The sequence below is a fragment of the Phoenix dactylifera genome, chromosome 7 (genome assembly GCF_051530095.1).
Source record: "Phoenix dactylifera cultivar Ajwa chromosome 7, Ajwa_hap1_PhDact_Kaust_v1.1, whole genome shotgun sequence".
Classification (NCBI taxonomy): Eukaryota; Viridiplantae; Streptophyta; class Magnoliopsida; order Arecales; family Arecaceae; genus Phoenix; species Phoenix dactylifera.
The window spans coordinates 671,379-691,452 of NC_143196.1; the positions used below are offsets into that span (position 1 = coordinate 671,379).

The 20,074-nt window shown below is 36.0% G+C and overlaps 2 protein-coding genes across 4 annotated transcripts; both read right to left on the reverse strand.

The window, feature by feature from the left end:
- Positions 1–1,691: 1,691 nt before the first annotated feature.
- LOC103707552 (serine carboxypeptidase-like 2) lies at positions 1,692–10,234 on the reverse strand. 2 transcript variants are annotated; one of them, XM_017842916.5, is made up of 14 exons: positions 9,915–10,234; positions 9,663–9,808; positions 7,665–7,741; positions 7,481–7,603; positions 7,274–7,376; positions 6,757–6,794; positions 5,493–5,594; positions 4,706–4,786; positions 4,470–4,625; positions 3,797–3,868; positions 2,573–2,691; positions 2,346–2,459; positions 2,206–2,251; positions 1,692–2,111 (listed from the first exon to the last, which is right to left on the reverse strand). In XM_017842916.5, exons 1-14 carry the CDS (start codon positions 10,082–10,084, stop codon positions 2,028–2,030), a joined length of 1,431 nt encoding a protein of 476 aa, XP_017698405.2. In that variant the 5' UTR covers positions 10,085–10,234; the 3' UTR covers positions 1,692–2,027. The 2 variants fall into 2 exon arrangements, with proteins under 2 accessions (XP_017698405.2, XP_088556998.2); XM_088700872.2 differs by lacking the exon at positions 4,470–4,625 and having other exon boundaries at positions 9,915–10,229.
- Positions 10,235–13,051: 2,817 nt separating this feature from the next.
- Positions 13,052–19,774, reverse strand: LOC108511328 (serine carboxypeptidase-like 18). 2 transcript variants are annotated; one of them, XM_017842918.5, is made up of 14 exons: positions 19,507–19,774; positions 19,255–19,400; positions 17,913–17,989; positions 17,723–17,845; positions 17,516–17,618; positions 16,996–17,033; positions 16,246–16,347; positions 15,411–15,491; positions 15,174–15,329; positions 14,546–14,617; positions 13,904–14,022; positions 13,680–13,790; positions 13,525–13,570; positions 13,052–13,442 (listed from the first exon to the last, which is right to left on the reverse strand). In XM_017842918.5, exons 1-14 carry the CDS (start codon positions 19,674–19,676, stop codon positions 13,359–13,361), a joined length of 1,428 nt encoding a protein of 475 aa, XP_017698407.5. In that variant the 5' UTR covers positions 19,677–19,774; the 3' UTR covers positions 13,052–13,358. The 2 variants fall into 2 exon arrangements, with proteins under 2 accessions (XP_017698407.5, XP_088556996.2); XM_088700870.2 differs by lacking the exon at positions 17,516–17,618 and having other exon boundaries at positions 16,996–17,049; positions 19,507–19,746.
- Positions 19,775–20,074: the final 300 nt, after the last annotated feature.

Consider the following 20,074-nt stretch of genomic DNA (forward strand, 5'->3'; position numbering starts at 1 on the left):
CCTGTCTCTCCTTTATCGTGGTGGGGCGGGTTCACCCTCCAACTAACTTGTTACGCCAAAAAAAAAAAAAAAAAAAAAAAAAAAAAAAAAAGAAAGAAGGAGAAAGAGCGATGAAGAAGAAAGAAAGGAAATTTAAAAAAAAAAAAAGAAAAAAGAAAAGAGGAGAGAAAAAATTGGAATATATATATAGGTAAAAAATAATAGAAAAAGTTAGAAAGAAAGATTCTTTTCTTGGTTCACCCTCTCTTTTTCTGCCTGATTTGTAGATCTTATTTAAAAGTCCTAAATCGATGTTGCAGACTGCGTGGACCGGTCTTTTCTACCTCTTTATCTAGTTTGGACTTGAAATCTACTCAAGTTCATTTCCATTTCTCTAGAGTTTCTTAAATTGTATTTATATTTTTAAATAGTTGAATGTCAATTAATTTATCTTAGTAATTGGCTTGAATAGGTACAGCTGATTTGCCTATCTAAACCTAATAATTTTTTGGCGAACAGAGATAAGTGACCCTAGCACAAACCTTCCTCATTTTAAAATTATTTAATTTATATGCATTACAAAAATATAAATTATAGTGATGTGATTAGTTTTGTATTCTCTTAAAACTTTAGGATCCATGATTATGAATAATTCATATTTTAGCATTATGCTTTACTGTGGATGATTTATGCTTGAATTATGCTCTCTAAAATTATGGGGGAAAAAATGCGTGCTACTATGAAATGATATATATGGCAAGATTATGTGTTTTAAACTTAAACCAAGAGACCTACATATAATAAAATTAAAAGTTTTAAGAATTAAAGTATAAATTTAAAAAAGACACCAACTAAAAATAATATTAAAAATATCTTGAACTAATATGTAAAAATTCTTACCATAGAAAATGAGAGGATGAGTGAGGGTGGTAAAATAAATAGTGCCATGCTTAGTACTGAAAAAAAAAAAGGTAAAACAAATACCATCATGAAGTAATATTTTTTTTCTACACTATCAAGTGGAGGTAATATGAAATTGTCAGAAATGCCTCCACTTTTTTCATTGTAGCCCACACATATTCTTTTTTAATATTGTCAATACCACAATAGTCCCAACTCAAAACATAAGACCAGCCGATCATTTTCAGTAGCTCAATATACGATTATGCTAAATCCAAATATCTAATTTTCTATCTAATGATTTAATTATTTTCCAAATTAATCTATTAATGGTGCGGTATTTATTTAATAAAATATTAAAAATACTAAAATTTATTTATAATAAAAAATATATTTATTAATATTTAATTAATTTAAAAATATTTATTAACTCATGTATATATATTTTAATATTTGAAATGAATTATGTTGACAACAGCCTATATTCACAACCATTATATGAGTGGGATATAAATGGCTAATAAATAAATTCAACAGTAAATAAATATTATTATTTAAATTGTTTATTCAAATATATTTTTATAAAATTTGATAATATTTTCATATAAGATTACATCCAATCGAATATAGTTTTTTTTTTAGCTCATTTTTTAAATTAAATATTTTGCTAACTGAATAAGGTAAAATTTATTTCTTCCTATAACCATTTTCTCAAATAAATAATTTCAAAAATTTTCAAAGTATTTGATAATCTGGCGTATCCTAACCAAACTGAACCTAAGCTATGAAACGAGGCTACAAGGACCGTACTATTTAAATCCAAGAAGCAATAGTCCAAGAAGTGGACGCTTTTTATATTTTTATAATGTAAATAGTTGGACAGTAGTTATCTTCTATTCTGTCCATTCACTGGCAGTCTTTTCTTGAAAAAACAATCAAGATACAACAAAGCTGGTGCATGCACAAGGGTTCACAATTTCGAAGATGAATTACTCTGGAAGCTTGGTAGCTCTTCTTTCCAATTCTGGGACTCCTTATAAGTACTTTTTGTCCCATAGAACATCAGTTGACCCCAAGCCCGCAGATTATAATCAGGCTACTGCCTTTGGGGGCCATTATTCACAACTTAATTATGGAGGATAATCATGCTACAGAGGGACACCAGAAAGCCACCTTTGAAGCATAGCCAAGCACTCTTTTGGCCGGTATTCTGGAGCTGTGTGTCCCGCACCCTACAAGGACAAGAATAAAACTGTGGATTAAACATCATCATTCCAACTAAGTACCTTATGATCTCCTATTATGGGCAGGAAAATTACTGTTTACCTTCACAGTTGCAAAAGTCAGGTTATTTGAGTAAGTCCTCGTGAACCTGACAAGCGAACATCAAGATTTATAATCACACGCTTTAAAGAACTATAATATGAAGCTCCCTAATGAAATTGGTTAGCGCAACAAGAGATCACCCTGCGACTTGCCCATCTGCAGACCATGGCCGCCAGTCATCCACGATGGAGAAGTTGAGAGATCTAATCCATCCTTGCGTGCCCACAAAAGGTACAGCCATGTCATGATCACCACTGCATAAGAAAAGCAGCATCAAATAATAACATTTTGGCATGGAACAATAGAAAATTTAGTATAGCAGGTAAAATTAAAATATCTAATTATGCGAAACGTGTAGGGACTTCACCTGTATACCAACGCTCGGTAACCTCTGCTGGTCAGATTCAGATGAAACTTTACAGAACTTGGGATATCGTGTGCATAAAGTAGGTCATGGTTGCATCTCTGCCAATGTTGCACTGTCCCCTGTTTGGCATCGTCAAAAATATGCGTCTTCACTCCATTTTACATCACTTACATCTAAACTAGAATAAACTTTAGTCTGCTTGATTGAATTATAACACCATGAACAAAGCTATTTAACAAATAAAATGAAGACTTTCTTTGGTAATCCACAAACAACATTTGACTGACTATTGAAAGGCAATCATTCTGCTAGCGTGCAAGCAAATATTAAAATGTGCTTCTAAAAAGAAGAGCTCTATGTCACATGTATTTCTTGTATTCTCATAACTACTAAGAGAGCTGATTTACTGGTGCCGCATCGTAACCTAAATGAGGGATTTCCATACTGGTATACTGTTTAATCTTACTCAGTTCCTGGACAAAGAATTCACACACATCCTTCCGTAATTCAAAAACAGAACATATTTATCTGATTGGTGAAGATAAATATACTATGCTGGCAGCCCCTAATGCAAAACTATCCAAGCAAAATAACCCTAAAATTCTATTATTTCCTTAACAATTCCTCAATTCTTCAAAACTGCATATTAATCTCTAAAAGTTATACCTGTGAAGACATTTATAAGTCCTTGCCTAGTTTAACCATTTTGTGGTCAAGGGTTACCTGAATTGTAATATGACTTACATGCTTTTGACTACCATGGGGGATAAGGGAGAGCTATAAAATTAAGTTCTTCCTTAGTCAGATTTCCCCATTTTAGGCTAATAACTTGAACATCAATTAGCGCATATTCCACAAATGTCTGCTCTATCTGTGGTAACTAGACTTCAAGGACTCTATGTAGTGAACCATATCTTTTCAGGGACTGTTAAGAAACTCTCTAAAATGGAAGGATTAATACACAGATCAAGTACATTTCACAGGCTTCTATGCAGCTATATCCTTTTCAAAATGAAAGAATTAGTACACAGATCAACTACACTTCACCGATTACCACACAAAAATATCCCACGAGTAACTTTGGCAAACTTTGTCTTATTACTACCCTTAGAACGTTAAATTTGTGTAGCAGAAATACATAACATGCGCGATGAGATTCCATGTTACTTACACTGTTAATTTCACTACATACAGCTCAGAAGTGAAGATAATCAGGTATAATACCTTATGAATATTGAGAGCCTCTCTAACAGTATCATTGTCTGCCCAGAAGTAGGAAAGCAAGTATCCAGAACTCTGTAACAAAATACATGGCTAGAAACAGTGAGATTTCTTGTCCTAGAAAAGCATCAACAATGTCAAATTTTATGCAAGTGGACAACCTTTACATGATTTAGCATGTATAAAAGCAAATAGGGGCAAATTTAAGTGCATATATGGAGCTCCGTTTGCACTATTTAACAAGCACATACACATTAGTACAAAGATAAACACCTGCACAGCTGCACCTGATTGCACATATCAGAATGCACAAGCAAGCACACATAAATGCATAAACATCAGCAGTTATTTCACACATGAAACAACATAGATGAATGTACAAGCAATCATATATGAAGATAAATTAGGCGTAAGATATTACTTGGCCAGCCATATGCAAATCAGATGAACCAATATTTACACATAGTAAGATTCTAAACTGAAGTTTCGAACAAGGATCAAGTTTCAACCTGAATGCAGGGATAAGAAGTAGCCTCAAAAGTCTAAATGCATTTTAAGATGCTAATGCCTTTAAGCACATTAATAGAAGAGTTCAGAAAATACATATTACGACACTTGATAACATCTGAAAGTGTTGGTGCATGTGCTAGATTGTGTTGGAGGGCTGGGGATTTACTCTACACTCCAAAGGAAGGTCAGATTTTAATAAAGGAAACTTTTTAATATCCTCTTTAAGCAATCTCCTGCTATATGCTGCAACCATGCCGGGCTTTGGGCTCGCGACAAAGCACACTGGCTCCAAAATTTGGAATATGTTTATTCCCTCAATACACTGCATGTTTCCAAAAACCCATTTCCAGTTAAAGAGGTCAAAACAGTTGTTTTACTTTTAAGAGTGAATAGCACACTCACCTCATTTACAGCCTGCAGATAGTTTGCACATTGTTCATTTCTAGGACTAGTATATTCTCCTCCACAACTTTTCTTGGTTGACTGAAAGAAAAAAATAGTACAGAATTAAATATTATATACCTTCTCCCAAAACAAGGTAATACTAATGCAGTTCTTCATAATAAGAAGTCATAGTGTAAACAACTCAAGAGCATTAGGCTTGGATATTATATAATATCTGTGACAAGAGTTTTCCCAAATTACTATTATTGTTGTGGGGAAGCTGGGACATGTACCCAACTTCAAAGTAGCAATATCTATAATAAAATTCATATGCAATAATTATGGTGCCATTTTAATGGTTGATTTCTGACTGCTACTTTGACTATTTAAGGTCAGCATGATGTTTAGAATTCTGTAAATCAAATTTAAAATAATAATAGAATTTTACTACAAATTATCAATGATATAAACTAACAGACACGTCAACAGACATCGTCCAATAGAGACCATCATCAGATATCTTGCAAAAGAGGTTGTTTATCTATTTATTGAACAAACTCTATGACGTGATACTTGCCTTCCAACAACTTATTTACATCATATGGCTTCTTTTCATCACCAATCTAACGCTAACCATTAACAAAAAAATCAAGGAATCCTTTGTTTGATGCATCTGACAAACCTCAGTAATGGATTGCTTAACATGGATTCTGATTGCTCAAGATGTTGATGATGTTAAGTGTTCACAAGGAAAGCATAAAGGGTTTGACATACTCTAGGAAAATGGTTGGATAAATTCTTTCACCTCATAAAGTTCGTCAGATATAAGTGCCATCCCGTGCGCATATGGGACAACCGCCCCCTTATCAAACTTCTCATCTGTCCTCGGGTTGCCAACCAGATAACCCTGGAACCATATCCAGAAAGGAAGATTACAAGCACACAAATATAAGTAGTACATAAGCAAGATTACAGGCACAGGTATGGTACAGACGATCTCAAAATCAGTAAGCAAAATGGTGTGTATGGAAGAAACAATAACAATAACAGCCACAGCAGAAAAGAAAGGCCTACGGTCTGTCATGGTGATCCCTGTACAGGAACATGAGACAAATTGTGGTTGTTGTTAGTGGTCATGCCCCTCGGACCATTCGCATTGGATCCAGCTCACCAATTTTTTTTTACATATGTTACTAATGGAAATTCCAGAATAATGTGATGATAACTTTTTAAAGTTCATAAAAGACCACTTCTTTGTTTCATCAAAACTATGATTATGTTGTAGGATTGGTAGTCGTTATACCTTATCTGTGTTGGATTAGTCCATGTCGTGCAAGAAAGAAATAATGAGCTACTTTGCCGTGCAATATCTAATTAATTAGGAAAAGTGGAAAACACCATATGTCAACAAAAAGATGGTTCTTTAGTGGTCAAAATTAACTTCACCTTTATGGTAATGGGTGAAAGGTTTCTTCTGTATACCACCATGGAAACAACATGCAGTTTAAGGTCAAAATGCGATTAGATGTAACTATCATAAACATTCTCTACCAGTAGTGATGATGAAAATGCTTTCATTGTTCTGTACAAAGGAGTGGAATCATGATCAAGTAATTGTGAAGTCTTACCCTATCCCCAGATGTTTGTTACTGAAGAAAAGGGGTATGGATCTTTCTCCCAACAACCATTCAGATTATTTCTAAAATAAGCTTTGCTATTATCTCAATCTCATTTTAGTCCTGAATGACTCAAGTTCACTACGTATGTAAAGCTAGAGAGAGTTAGAGAGTAATTAATAAAGTACACACTAATGGATGCTATTTTATGAATAATTTGTTCATTTAATTTCCAGAGAACATCCAAACAGCTACATATGATGCTTGGTCTTGAACCTGTCACCATTCACTTATTGCTTTCACAGATTGCAGTTCTTATACTTTCTGATAAAGGAAAAGAAAATCTAAGTGATGCTGCCAATATACCAGAAAAGATACGGAGGAAGAAGTCAATTATATTTTGTTTATGAATACACACACATTTAGGTATATTTTTTGGTAAGGTTCACCAACCTTGAGATTGTAAGAAAGTTCATCTCCATCTTGATCACCTGCAACATAACAAACCTTAAAGGCATAAAGGCAGATGAATGTATGAATACATCAAATTTATCAGTGGAACAGTACTTTCGGAAGAATTCTGAAGACTTCAAAAAATTATGATATCCGTGATTGAATATGACCTGCTTAGTAATTCTTAAATTGTCGACCATCATAAATTATCCAGATTATGCGCTAATTAGTTTCCACTATTCAATATCCGGACATTGTTCTTCCAACCTCTTTGCATTTATGTTCAAAAAACTTCGAAGAAACTACAAACATTGACAAATGATTTGATGCAATGTTGAATTTATGCTGCTAATTTTTTTTTGTAAGGAAGGCTTAAGGGAGTGGAATCTTTTTCCCCTCCCAATAATCATGGTATCTTCTGAATACCAATCTTATAGCAGAGACTGTTGACTTGTTATCGCATCCGGTTTCAGAAAATTATCGATCATACAATAAACAACTATTTTTAAGAAATTACCTTTTGCTATTTCTTGAGCAGCAACTGGCACAACAATACCAGAATACGAATCTCCACCAACGTAGAGTGGATTGGAGAGGAACTCTGGGTGATCAATAAACCACTGCATCACAACCCGAGTGCTCGTAAATCAATCGCACCGTTCTCCTCCTGAACATCTTAAACATATGAATTCAATAAATTGAAAGAAATAGCAATAGCCCCCACCTTTCTAAGGAAAGTGTGGACTTGTCGGGCCGCTTTGGTATCCCCTGTCTTGTAGCTTTTCCCCACACTCGAATAGGAGAATCCAGTCCCGACCGGCGAATCGAGAAAGATGATGTTGCACACCTGAAGAACCACCAAAGCTCAAAAAGCGAGAGAGCGAGAGCAAGAGGGAGAGAGATCAGACCTTAGTCCAAGTATATGGGTTGTAGACCAAGGTTGGTAGGCCTCCAGTGTAACTAGCAACGTCAAATTTTAGAGGGCCTGCAAGATTAGAGAGAGGTACACATGACATCAATCCATTAATATTTACATGCTAGAGTTGCATCTCAGCTCAACATAATCAAAAAAATCCTGTGAGATAATTTCTGATTTGGGTGGATTGAGTTGGGTTAAGCGAAAAGCCAGGCCCAATCCTTCAGATATACTCCATTCAGATCGAACTAAACCAAAAACCTAACCACCACCAACCTCAAACCAATTTGAGTGCAAAATTATTAGCTGAAATACAATTTAAATTAGGTTAGGTTTTGTGAATGTCACATAAGCGAAGTTTGCGCCTACTCTATGTAACTTTGTAGGAATCTTGTTCTAGGATGATAAGTTATGCTCGAGTTGATTCAGATCGGTGGCCTTCCTATGTAAGTTCAAGTTTGTCCAACTCGGCAAAATGCTCAATACGAGCTTGACCCAATCTACCACTGGGTTAATAGCTTCCAACCAAGCTCAATCCAAGGAGATTATGTTTGATCCAATTTGGCACAAATTATGGCTGGGGTTGAGGTAAGTTTAAATTAAGCTTACCCTCGTTTCGACCTCACTTCCTGATTGTCTCTCTTGAATAATAGGGATCACATCAACTGAACATGGGCCCGGTTTATCAAGTCACACGAATCCTATGTCCAATATACATAGCTCGACATGCGAAGAGGCTATTTCTATGCTTCAAATTTATAATATCTAGATCACAATGAAGCAACCTTAATATTGCAGCAAGGCTTGCTTTCTAAAAAAAGTATTCTAGTGCACAAAACTCCTACCATTGCTGGATTTGACGAAAAGAAAGGATATATAAGCACTATTACCCCTGGTATGAAGAGACCAATTTTATGTTTCAAATATATAATACCAAAGTCACAATGGAGCAATCTTGAAGTGAACTTGTAATACTCAGGTCTCATCATTTTTTTTTTTGATAGTAGTTTTCTTTCTAGATAATAGAGCCCTTTATCACTTTTACTTGTATCTATGGATGAAGAGTAGAGGTGTGGTGACTCAAAAATCTCATCGAAAAACAAGCACCAAATGGCTGGTAACTCACATTTTGCTTTGTCGGCACACTTTAAACTTTAGCGAGATCAATTTATAAAGGATATATCTGCTATACACTAGAATTTATAGCTACACTAAACTCCTTATGTCATCTCGGACTTCTGCTAATGGCTACTATTACTTCTATTGTAACAACCCAAGACCTCACCCACACAAGCTAGCTAAAATATGGTATTTGAATTTTTTGGTCCTGTATAAGTACCCAAGATCTACCCAGCAGCACATAGCCGATATAGGACTAAATATACACTCACATGGATTCTTACATACTCCCCCGTTTAAGCCCTAGCGTCCTCGTCAGACTGAGTTCGAACTACATTCAAATCATAGCTCAAGCACCACGATCGTCTTGTGATCAGCCCTCATGAACTCGTCCTGCAGTGTTTCTTGGTCCATATATGCCATGCGTCGGGTCCGGTCTAATACTATTTGTAACAACCAAAGATCTTATCCAAAAAGACTAGCGAGAAGGTGTTATATATTTAATTTTTTGGTTCTGTATAAATACTCAAAATCTATATGATTACTAGCCGATGTGGGACTAAACACATGCCCGTATGGGTCCTCACATCCATCTTGTTCATAGAATCATGTGTGACAGGGGTTGTAACAACTTCATCTATGACATGGTTTGAATTCCCTGCATCCATTATTATAATTTTTGTTGCCTCAAGCCTCTTCCTCCTGCTCTTTAATCCATATTTGAACACTTCTAACCAATATAATAGACTTTTAAAGCGAACTCAATACTTCAACGCAGCACGAGTATTGAAGTGAATTCATTGACTTTGAATCGTGATCGCTAAAACTAAAAGAACCGTACCAATCACTTTGTTGAGTAGAGGAGCCTTACCAATCTGAATCGCCAATGCTGAGAGCCCCGAGCAGCCCGGGCCTCCTGTCAGCCACACTATTAGAGGATCCTCCTCCGGGTTCCTCTCAGACTTTATGAAGTAGTAGAAAAGCTGAGCATCGTTCACTTCATCCACCTCCACGTATCTAAAACATGCAAAGTAGAAGCACAAGTTGCCTAAATTTTCCCATAATTGAGAAGCAGCAGCCGTGCACCAATTAGAACATGGATGTTAAAACATGGAAAGCTCACCCGGTTTCCAAATGGAAGGGCAGGGTTCCATGAAATCCTGGAAGGTGGGTGATGGTGTTCAGAGCTGACACAATAGAAGAACATGAGAACGTTGGTAGCAGCAGTACAAATAGTATAGAGAGCATCGCCAAGGAAGAGGAGAGCTTTCTAGCTTCCTTGGCTACTGCCATTCTTTGGTCCTCGCAAATTAAAGGCCATTAGCATTTGCCACCCCCTTTTGAGAGGAAGAGAAACGGGCCGGTAGCCGACGACGAGCAGAGGTGGGGGTTCCTTTAATGGTACAGGACAAACAAAATATTGAAAATTTCATGTCATTTGACAGATGAAATTGGACAGGTGACAAAAGATTAAAAGAATGAGAAGTTGGTGGAGGTGGGGGCCAATTTGGATAAGTCACACGCAGTCACCATCTGATCGAGCCATCAAGGGTCGGATTTGTATCCATCACTTCCAAGTTTGAGTATCATACGGGTGTCCAGAGTTCTCGTCGCAACTTCTCTTGAGGGAAAAAGGAGGGGATCGATGGCGTCACAAAGGAGGGAAGTGGGCCTTCGTTCCTTTCTTCTAGTTAATACTTCACACGTTGGTTTTCTGGTAGAAATTAATGGCTACCTACTTGCTACTTATTTCAAATGGTGAATTATTTCAACGATAACATCACAACGGCTACGAGCGCCACCCGTGTGATTGTTCATCAATCTCGAAGCGTATTATAATGAAATCCAAACCCTTTGCCTTCGTCAAGGAAGCGGAAAATGGTTTTCTGGTTATAGCCATAGCACCAGGCAAGCGAATAGGCGCTGTTTGTACTCGGCGCTAGGTCACGGATGACGTACGAGATTTGCACCGTGAAACTCAGATGGGACCAAATAATTTGTCCATTCTGTCAGGCAACGATCTTGTCAAAGGGTCAGCTGTCCACCGTCGAGGGGCCGAGAGCGCCTACTAATTATTATTATTTTAAAGAAAGGCGAAAAAAAAAGCTCAGTCCTAAAGTTTGGTTTTGTATTTCCAAATTTGTGACATTGCCCGTCGTCCTTTGTTTCAATTTTATATGAGATCTCAACCATCCATTATATACTCGATTAGTCTTGCATGATCCCACATGTTATACGAGATCTCAGCCATCCATTAACTAATTCGTTCATCTTACATATTGCCGCATGGACATGTTCCCGAATCTAGTATTTTGAACTAGATTGGGAATCTGTGCTCTTCTTCTGCATGTCCATAGGCATTAGGCAGTCAACCCCCAAGAATTATTTAAGACATTAGCTATGTTTATGGTTTACTGTTCTGTTTTCGATTCTCTGTTTTCTGTTCTAATCAACCCTCAGATATACCAAAAAAAAAAAAAACCAAGAACAGGGATAGGCTATAAAAAGTATTATGCAATATGTATCACATTTAAGTAAATTACAACTATCACAATTTTGTGATGGCATTCTCTCCTGTATCGTGGTGGGGCGGGTTTACCCTCCAATCAACTTGTTACGCCAAAGAAAAGGAGAGAGAGCGATGAGGAAGCCTAAATCAATAGAGGAGAAAAAAAAAAAAAGGAAAAAAAGGAAAAGAGGAGGAAAAAAAATGGAATATATATATATATATAGGTAAAAAAATAATAGAAAAAGTTAGAGAGAAAGATTCTATTCTTGGTTCACCCTCTCTTTATCCACCTGATTTGTAGATCTTATTTAAAAGTCCTAAATTGATGTTGCAGACTGCATAGACCAGTCTTATCTACCTCTTTATCTAGTTTGGACTTGAAGCCTACTCAAGTTCATTTCCATTCCTCTAGAGTTTCTTAAATTGTATTTATATTTTCAAATAGTTGAATGCCAATTAATTTATCTTGCTAATTGGCTTGGATAGGTATAGCTGATTCGCCTATCTAAACCTAATAATTTTTAGGCGAACAAAGATAAGTGACCCTGGCACAAACCTTCCTCATTTTTAAATTATTTAATTTATATGTATTAAAAAATATAAATTATAGTGATGTGATTGGTTTTGTATTCTCTTAAAAATTTAGGATCCATGATTATGAATAATTCATATTCTAGCATTATGCTTTACTGTGGATGATTTATGCTTGAATCATGCTCTCTAAAATTATGGGAATAAAAAATGCATGCTACTATGAAATGATATATATGGCAAGATTATATGTTTTAAACTTAAACCAAGAGACCTACATATAATAAAATTAAAAATTTTAAGAATTAAAGCATAAATTTTAAAAAGACACCAACTAAAAATAATATTAAAAATGTCTTGAACTAATATGTAAAAATTCTTACCATAGAAAATGAGAGGATGAGGGAGGGTGGTAAAATAAATAATGCCATGCTTAGTACCATAAAAAAAAAAGGTAAAACAAATACCATCGGGAAGTAATATTTTTTTTCTACACTATCGAGTGGAGGTAATATGAAATTGTCAGAAATGCCTCCACTTTTTTCATTGTAACCCACACATGTTCTTTTTTAATATTGTCAATACCACAATAGTCCCAACTCAAAACATAAGGCCAGCCGATCATTTTCAGTAGCTCAATATACGATTATGCTAAATCCAAATATCTAATTTTCTATATAACGATTTAATTATTTTTCCAAATTAATCAATTAATGGTGCAATATTTATTTAATAAAATATTAGAAATACCAAAATTTATTTATAATAAAAAATATATTTGTTAATATATATATATATAATTAATTTAAAAATATTTATTAACACATGTAAATATATTTCAATATCTGAAATGAGCTATATTAACAACAGCCTATATTGACAACCATTATATGAGTGGGATATAAATGGCCAATAAATAAATTCAACAATAAATAAATATTATTATTTGAATTGTTTATTCAAATATATTTTTAAAAAATTTGTTAATATTTTTATATAAGATTATATCCAATTGAATATAGTAATTTTTTTCTGGCTTATTTTTCAAATTAAATTTTTTGCCTACGGTAAATTTTATTTCTTCCTATTATAACCATTTTCTCAAATAAATAATTTTTAAAAAATTTCAAGTATTTGATAATCTGGCATATCCTAACCAAACCGAACCTAAGCTATGAAACGAGGCTACAAGGACCACACTATTAAAATCCAAGAAGCAATAGTCCAAGAAGTGGATGCTTTTTATATTTTTATAATGTAAATAGTTGGACAGTAGTAATCGTCTATTCTGTCCATTCACGGGCGGTCTTTCCTTGAAAAAACAACCAAGATACAACAAAGCTGGCGCATGCATAAGGGTTCACAATTTTGAAGATGAATTACTCTGGAATCTTGGTAGCTCTTCCTTCCAATTCTGGGACTTCTTATTAAGTACTTTTTATCATAGAGTACATCAGGTGACCCCAGGCCCGCAGATTATAATCAGGCTACTGCTGATTTTGGGGTTAATTATGGAGGCTAATCATGTTACAGAGGGGCACCAGAAAGCCACCTTTGAAGCATAGCCAGGCTCTCTTTTGGCCGGTATTCTGGAGCTAGGTGTCCCGCACCCTACAAGGACAAGAATAAAACTGTGGATAAAACATCATTATACCAATCAAGTCCCTTATGACCTCCTACTGTTACCGTTTACCTTCACAGTTGCAAATGTTAGGTTATTTGAGTAAGCTCTCGTGAACCTGAGAAGGGAACATCAAGATTTATAATCTCATGTTTTAAAAACTATAATGAGAAGCTCCCTAATGACATTGGCTAGTGCTTGGGATGAATTGTGCAACAAGAGATCACCCTGCAACTTGCCCATCTGACCATGGCCGCCAGTCATCCACGATGGAGAAGTTGAGAGATCTAATCCATCCTTGCGTGCCCAAAAAGGGTATAAGCAAGTCATGATCTCCACTGCACAAGAAAAGCAGCATCGGGTGATAGCATTTTGGCATGGAACAATAGAAAATTTAGTATAGCAGGTAAAATTAAAATATCTAATTATGCGAAACGTGTAGGGACTTCACCTATATACCAACGCTCGGTAACCTCTGCTTGTCAGATTCAGATGAAACTTTATAGAACTTGGGATATCGTATGTATAAAGTAGGTCATGGTTGCATCTCTGCCAAAGTTGCACTGTCCCCTGTTTGGCATCGTCAAAAATATGCGTCTTCACTCCATTTTACATCACTTACATCTAAACTAGAATAAATTTTAGTCTGCTTGATTGAATTATGACACCATGAACAAAGCTATTTAACAAATCAAATGAAGACATTCTATGGTAATTCACAAAGAAGCAGCATTTCACTAAGACTATTGAAGGTTATCATTCTGCTAGTGTGCAAGCAAATATTAAAATGTCAAGAAATCCTTTAAAATGGAAGGATTATTAATACCCAGATCAAGTACATTTGACAGATTTCTATGCAACAATATTCTTTTTAAAATGGAAGGATTAGCGCACATATCAAGTACACTTCACAGATTACCATGCAAAAATATCCCATGAGTAACTCTGGCAAACTTAATTTGTCTTATTACTACCCTTAGAACGTTAAATTTGTGTAGCAGAAATACATAACATGCACGATGAGATTTCATGTTACTTACCCTGCTAATTTCACTGCATACAGCTCAGAAGTGAAGATAATCAGGTATAATACCTTATGAATGTTGAGAGCCTCTCTAACAGTATCATTGTCTGCCCAGATGTAGGAAAGCAAGTATCCAGAACTCTGTAACCAAATACAAGGCTAGAAACAGTGAGATTTCTTATCCAAGAAAAGCATCAACAATTTCAAATTTTATGCAAGCCGACAATCTTTACATGATTTAGCATGTATAAAAGAAAATAGGGGCAAATCTAAGTGCATATGTGGAGGCCCGTTTGCACAAATTAACAAGAATATACACATTAGTACAAAGATAAACACCTGCACAGCTGCTCCTGATTGCACATATCAGAATGCACCCATAAATGCATAAACATCAGCAGCTATGTTACCCAAGAACCAACATAGATGCATGTACAAGCACTCATACATGAAGATAAATTAGGTGTAAGATATTACTTGAACCAATATTTTCACATAGCAAAATTCTAAACTGAAGTTTTCAACAGGGATCAAGTTTCAACATGAAAGCAGGGATAAGAAGTAGCTTCGAAAATCTAAGTGCATTTTAAGATGCTAATGCATTTGAGCACATTGATAGAAGAGTTTAGAAAATACATATTACGACACTTGATAGCATCTGAAAGTGTTAGTTTGTGTTGGAGGGGTGGGGATTTACTCTGCACTGCAAAGGAAGGTCAGATTTTAATAAAGGAAACTCTTTAACATCCTCTTTAAGCAATCTCCTGCTGTATGCAGCAACCATGTTAGGCTTTGGGCTCGCGAAAAAGCACACTGGCTCCAAAATTTGCATTATGTTTAGTCCCTCAGTGCACTGCATGTATCCAAAAATCCTTTTCCAGTTAAAGAGGTCAAAACAGATGTTTTACCTTTTAAGAGTGAATTGCACACCCACCTCATTTACGGACTGCAGATAATTTGCACATTGCTCATTTCTAGGACTAGCATATTCTCCTCCACAACTTTTCTTGGTTGACTGAAAGAAAGAAATCGTACAGAATTAAATATTGTATGATTTCTCCCAAAACTAAGAAATACAAATGCAGTTCTTCATAATGAGAAGTCATAGTGTAAACAACTCAACAGCATTAGGCTTGGATATTATATAATATCTGCGACAAAAGTTTCCCCAAATTACTATTGTTGTTGTGGCGAAGCTGGGACATGTACCCTACTTCAAAGTAGCAATATCTATGATAAAATTCATATGTAATAATTATGGTGCCCTTTTAGTGGTTGCTTTTTGAATGCTACTTTGACTATTTAAGGCAAGTATGATGTTTAGAATTCTCTAGATCAAACTTAAAATAATAATAGAATTTTACTATAAATTATCAATAAATGCACATTAGGTAGAATTGATATAAAGGAAAGAGTTTAATGAAATCAGTGATATAAACTAACAGACACATCCACAGACATGGTTCAATAGAGACCATCATCAGATATCTTGCAAAAGAGGTTTATCTATTTTTTGAACAATCTCTATGATGTGATAGTTGCCTTCCAACAACTTATTTTTATCATATGGTTTCTTTTCATCTCCCATCTAATGCTAATCATTAAAAAAAAATCAAGGAATGCTTTGTTTGGTGCATCTGGCATACCTCAGTAATGGATTACTTAGCATGGATTCTGATTGCTCAAGATGTTGCTGATGTTTAGTGTTCACAAGGAAAACATAAATGGTTTGACATAATCTAGGAAAATGTTTCGATAAATTCTTTCACCTCATAAAGTTCGTCAGATATAAGTCCCATCCCATGAGCATATGGAACAAATGCTTCATTATCAAACTTCTCATCTGTTACCGGGTTGCCAACCAGATAACCCTGGAACCATATCCGGAAAAGAAGATTACAAGAACATAAAGATAAGCAGTACATAAGCAAGATTACAGGCACAGAAAATAGATGCGAATATTGTTTTCCTTCTTATGGTTGAGAAGATCTCAAAATCAGCAAGCAAAATGGTGTGTATGGAAGAAACAATATTAACAAGAACAGCCACAGCAGAAAAGAAAGGCCTGTCCCCAGATGTTTGTTACTGAGTCGACCTTCTAAGAAAAGGGGTATGGATCTTTCTCCCAGCAACCATTCAGATTATTTCTAAAATAAGCTTTGCTATTATCTCAATCTCATTTTAGTCCTGAATGACTCAAGTTCACTACATATGTAAAGCAAGAGAGAGCTAGAGAGTAATTAATAAAGTACACGCTAATGGATGCTATTTTGTGAATAATTTGTTCATTTAATTTCCAGAGAACATCCAAACAGCCACATATGCTGCTTGGTCCTGAACCTATCACACCATTCTCTTATTGCTTTCACAGATTGCAGTTCTTATACTTTCTGATAAAGGAAAAGAAAATCTAAGTGATGCTGCCAATATGCCAGGAAAGATACAGAGGAAGAAGTCAATTATATTTTGTTTATGAATACACACACATTTAGGTATATTTTTTGGTAAGGTTCACCAACCTTGAGATTGTAAGAAAGTTCATCTCCATCTTGATCACCTGCAACATAACAAACCTTAAAGGCATAAAGGCAGATGAACGTACAAATACATCAAATTTATCAGTGGAACAGTACTTCAGGAAGAACTCTGAAGACTTTAAAAAATTATGATATCCGTGATTGAATATGACCTGCTTAGATATTCTTAAATTGCCGACCATATATCATAACTTATTCAGATTATGCGCTAATTAGTTTCCACTATTCAATATCCGGACATTGTTCTTCAAGCCTCTTTGCATTGATGTTCAAAAAACCTCAAAGAAACAACAAACATTGACAAATGATTTGATGCGATGTTGAATATATACCGCTAGTTTTTGTTTGTAAGGAAGGCTTAAAGGAGTGGAAGCTTTTTCCCCTCCCAATAATCATGATACTTTTGAATACTAATCTTATAACAAAGACTGTTTAATTGTTATCACATCCGATTTCACAAAATTATCGATCATACAATAAATAGCTATTTTCAAGAAATTACCTTTTGCTATTTCTTGAGCAACAACTGGCACAACAATACCAGAATACGAATCTCCACCGACATAGAGTGGATTGGAGAGGAACTCTGGGTGATCAATAAACCACTACAACACAACTCGGGTGCTCGCAAATCAATCATATCGTTCTCCTCCTGAACATCTTAAATATATGAATTCAATAAATTAAAAGAAATAGCAAAAGCCCCCACCTTTCTAAGGAAAGTGTGGACTTGTCGGGCTGCTTTGGTATCCCCCATCTCGTAGCTTTTTCCCATACTCGAATAGGAGAATCCAGTCCCGACCGGTGAATCGAGAAAAATGATGCTGCACACCTGAAGAACCACCAAAGCTCAGAAAGTGAGAGAGCGAGAGCAAGAGCGAGAGCGAGAGAGATAAGACCTTAGTCCAAGTATATGGGTTGTAGACCAAGGCTGGTAGGCCTTCAGTGTAACCAGCAACATCAAATTTTAGAGGGCCTGCAAGATTAGAGAGAGGTACACATGACATCAATCCATTAATATTTACATGCCATAATTGTGTCTCAGCTCAACATAATCAAAAAAATCCTATGAGATAATTTCTGATTTGGGTAGATTGAGTTGGGTTAAGCGAAAAACCAGGCCCAATCCTTCAGATATACTCCATTGAGACCGAACTGAACCCAAAACCTAACCACCACCAAACTCAAACCAATTTGAGTGCAAAATTATTTGCCAAAATACAATTTAAATTGGGTGAGGTTTTGTGAATGTCACATAACCGAAGTTTGCGCCTGCTCTATGTAACTTTGTTGGAAGCTTGTTCTAGTATGATAAGTTATGCTCGAGTTGATTCAGATCGACGACTCCTATGTAAGTTCAAGTTTGTCCGACTCGGCAAAATGCTCAATGCGAGCTTGACCCAATCTACCACTAGGTTAACAGCTTCCAACCAAGCTCAATCCAAGGGGATTTTGTTTGACCCAATTTGGCACAAATTATGGCTGGGGTTGAGGTAAGTTTAAATTAAGCTTACCCACATTTCAACCTCACTTCCTGATTGTCTCTCTTGAATAATAGGAATCACATCAACTGAACATGGGCCCGGTTTATCAAGTCACACGAATCCTATATCCAATATACATAGCTTTACATGCGAAGAGGCTATTTCCATGCTTCAAATTTATAATATCTAGATCATAATGAAGCAACCTTAATATTGCACCAACGTTTGCTTTCTAAAAAATGTATTCTAGTGCACAAAACTCCTACCATTGCTGGATTTGACAGAAAGAAAGGATATATATGCACTATTACCCCTGGTATGAAGAGACCAATTTTATGTTTCAAATATATAATACCTAAATCACAATGGAGCAATCTTGAAGTGAACCCGTAATACTCAAAATCTATCTAATGCATAGTCGATGTGGGACTAAACATATGCCCGTATGGATCCTCACATCCATCTTGTTCATAAAATCATATGTGACAGGGTTATAACAACATCATCTATAACATGGTTTGAATTCCCTGCATCCATTATTATAATTTTTCTTACCCGACCCTATGGTCCTCAAGTCTCTTCCTCCTGCTCTTTAATCCATATTTGAACACTTCTAACCAATGTAATAGACTGTCAAAGTGAACTCAATACTTCTACGCAGCACAACGAGTATTGAAGTGAATTCATTGACTTTGGATCGTGATCGCTAAAACTAAAAGAACCGTACCAATCACTTTGTTGAGTAGAGGAGCCTTACCAATCTCAAACACCAATGCTGAGAACCCCGAGCAGCCCGGGCCTCCTGTCAGCCACACTATTAGAGGATCCTCCTCCGGCTTCCTCTCAGACTTTATGAAGTAGTAGAAAAGCTGAGCATCGTTCACTTCATCCACCTTCACGTATCTAAAACATGCAAAGTAGAAGCACAAGTTGCCTAAATTTTCAGATAATTGAGAAGCAGCGGCCGTGCACCAATTAGAACATGGATGTTAAAATATGGAAAGCTCACCCCGTTTCCAAATAGAAGGGCAGGGTTCCATGAAATCCTGGCAGATGGGTGATGGTGTTCAGAGCTGACACAATAGAAGAACATGAGAACGTTGGTAGCAGCAGTACAAACAGTATAGAGAGCATCGCTAAGGAAGAGGAGAGCTTTCTAGCTTCCTTGGCTACTGCCATTCTTTGGCCCTCGCAAATTAAAGGTCATTAGCATTTGCCACCCCTTTTGAGAGGAAGAGAAACGGGCCGGTACCTAATGACGGGCAGAGGTGGGGTTCCTTTAATGGAACAAGACAAAGAAAATAGTGAAAATTCCGTGTCATGCGACAAATGAATTGGACGGCCGACGAAAGATTAAAAGAATGAGAAGATGGTGGAGGTGGGGACCTATTTGGACAAGTCACGCAGTCAGCATCTGATCGAGCCATCAAGGATCGGATTTGTGTCCATCACTTCCAAGTTTGAGTAGAAGTTTTCATCGCAACTTCCCTTCAGGAACGGAGGTCATCGATGGCGTCCCAAAGGAGGGAAGCGGGCCTTCGTTCTTGTCTCGTAGTTAATAATTCACATGTTGTTTT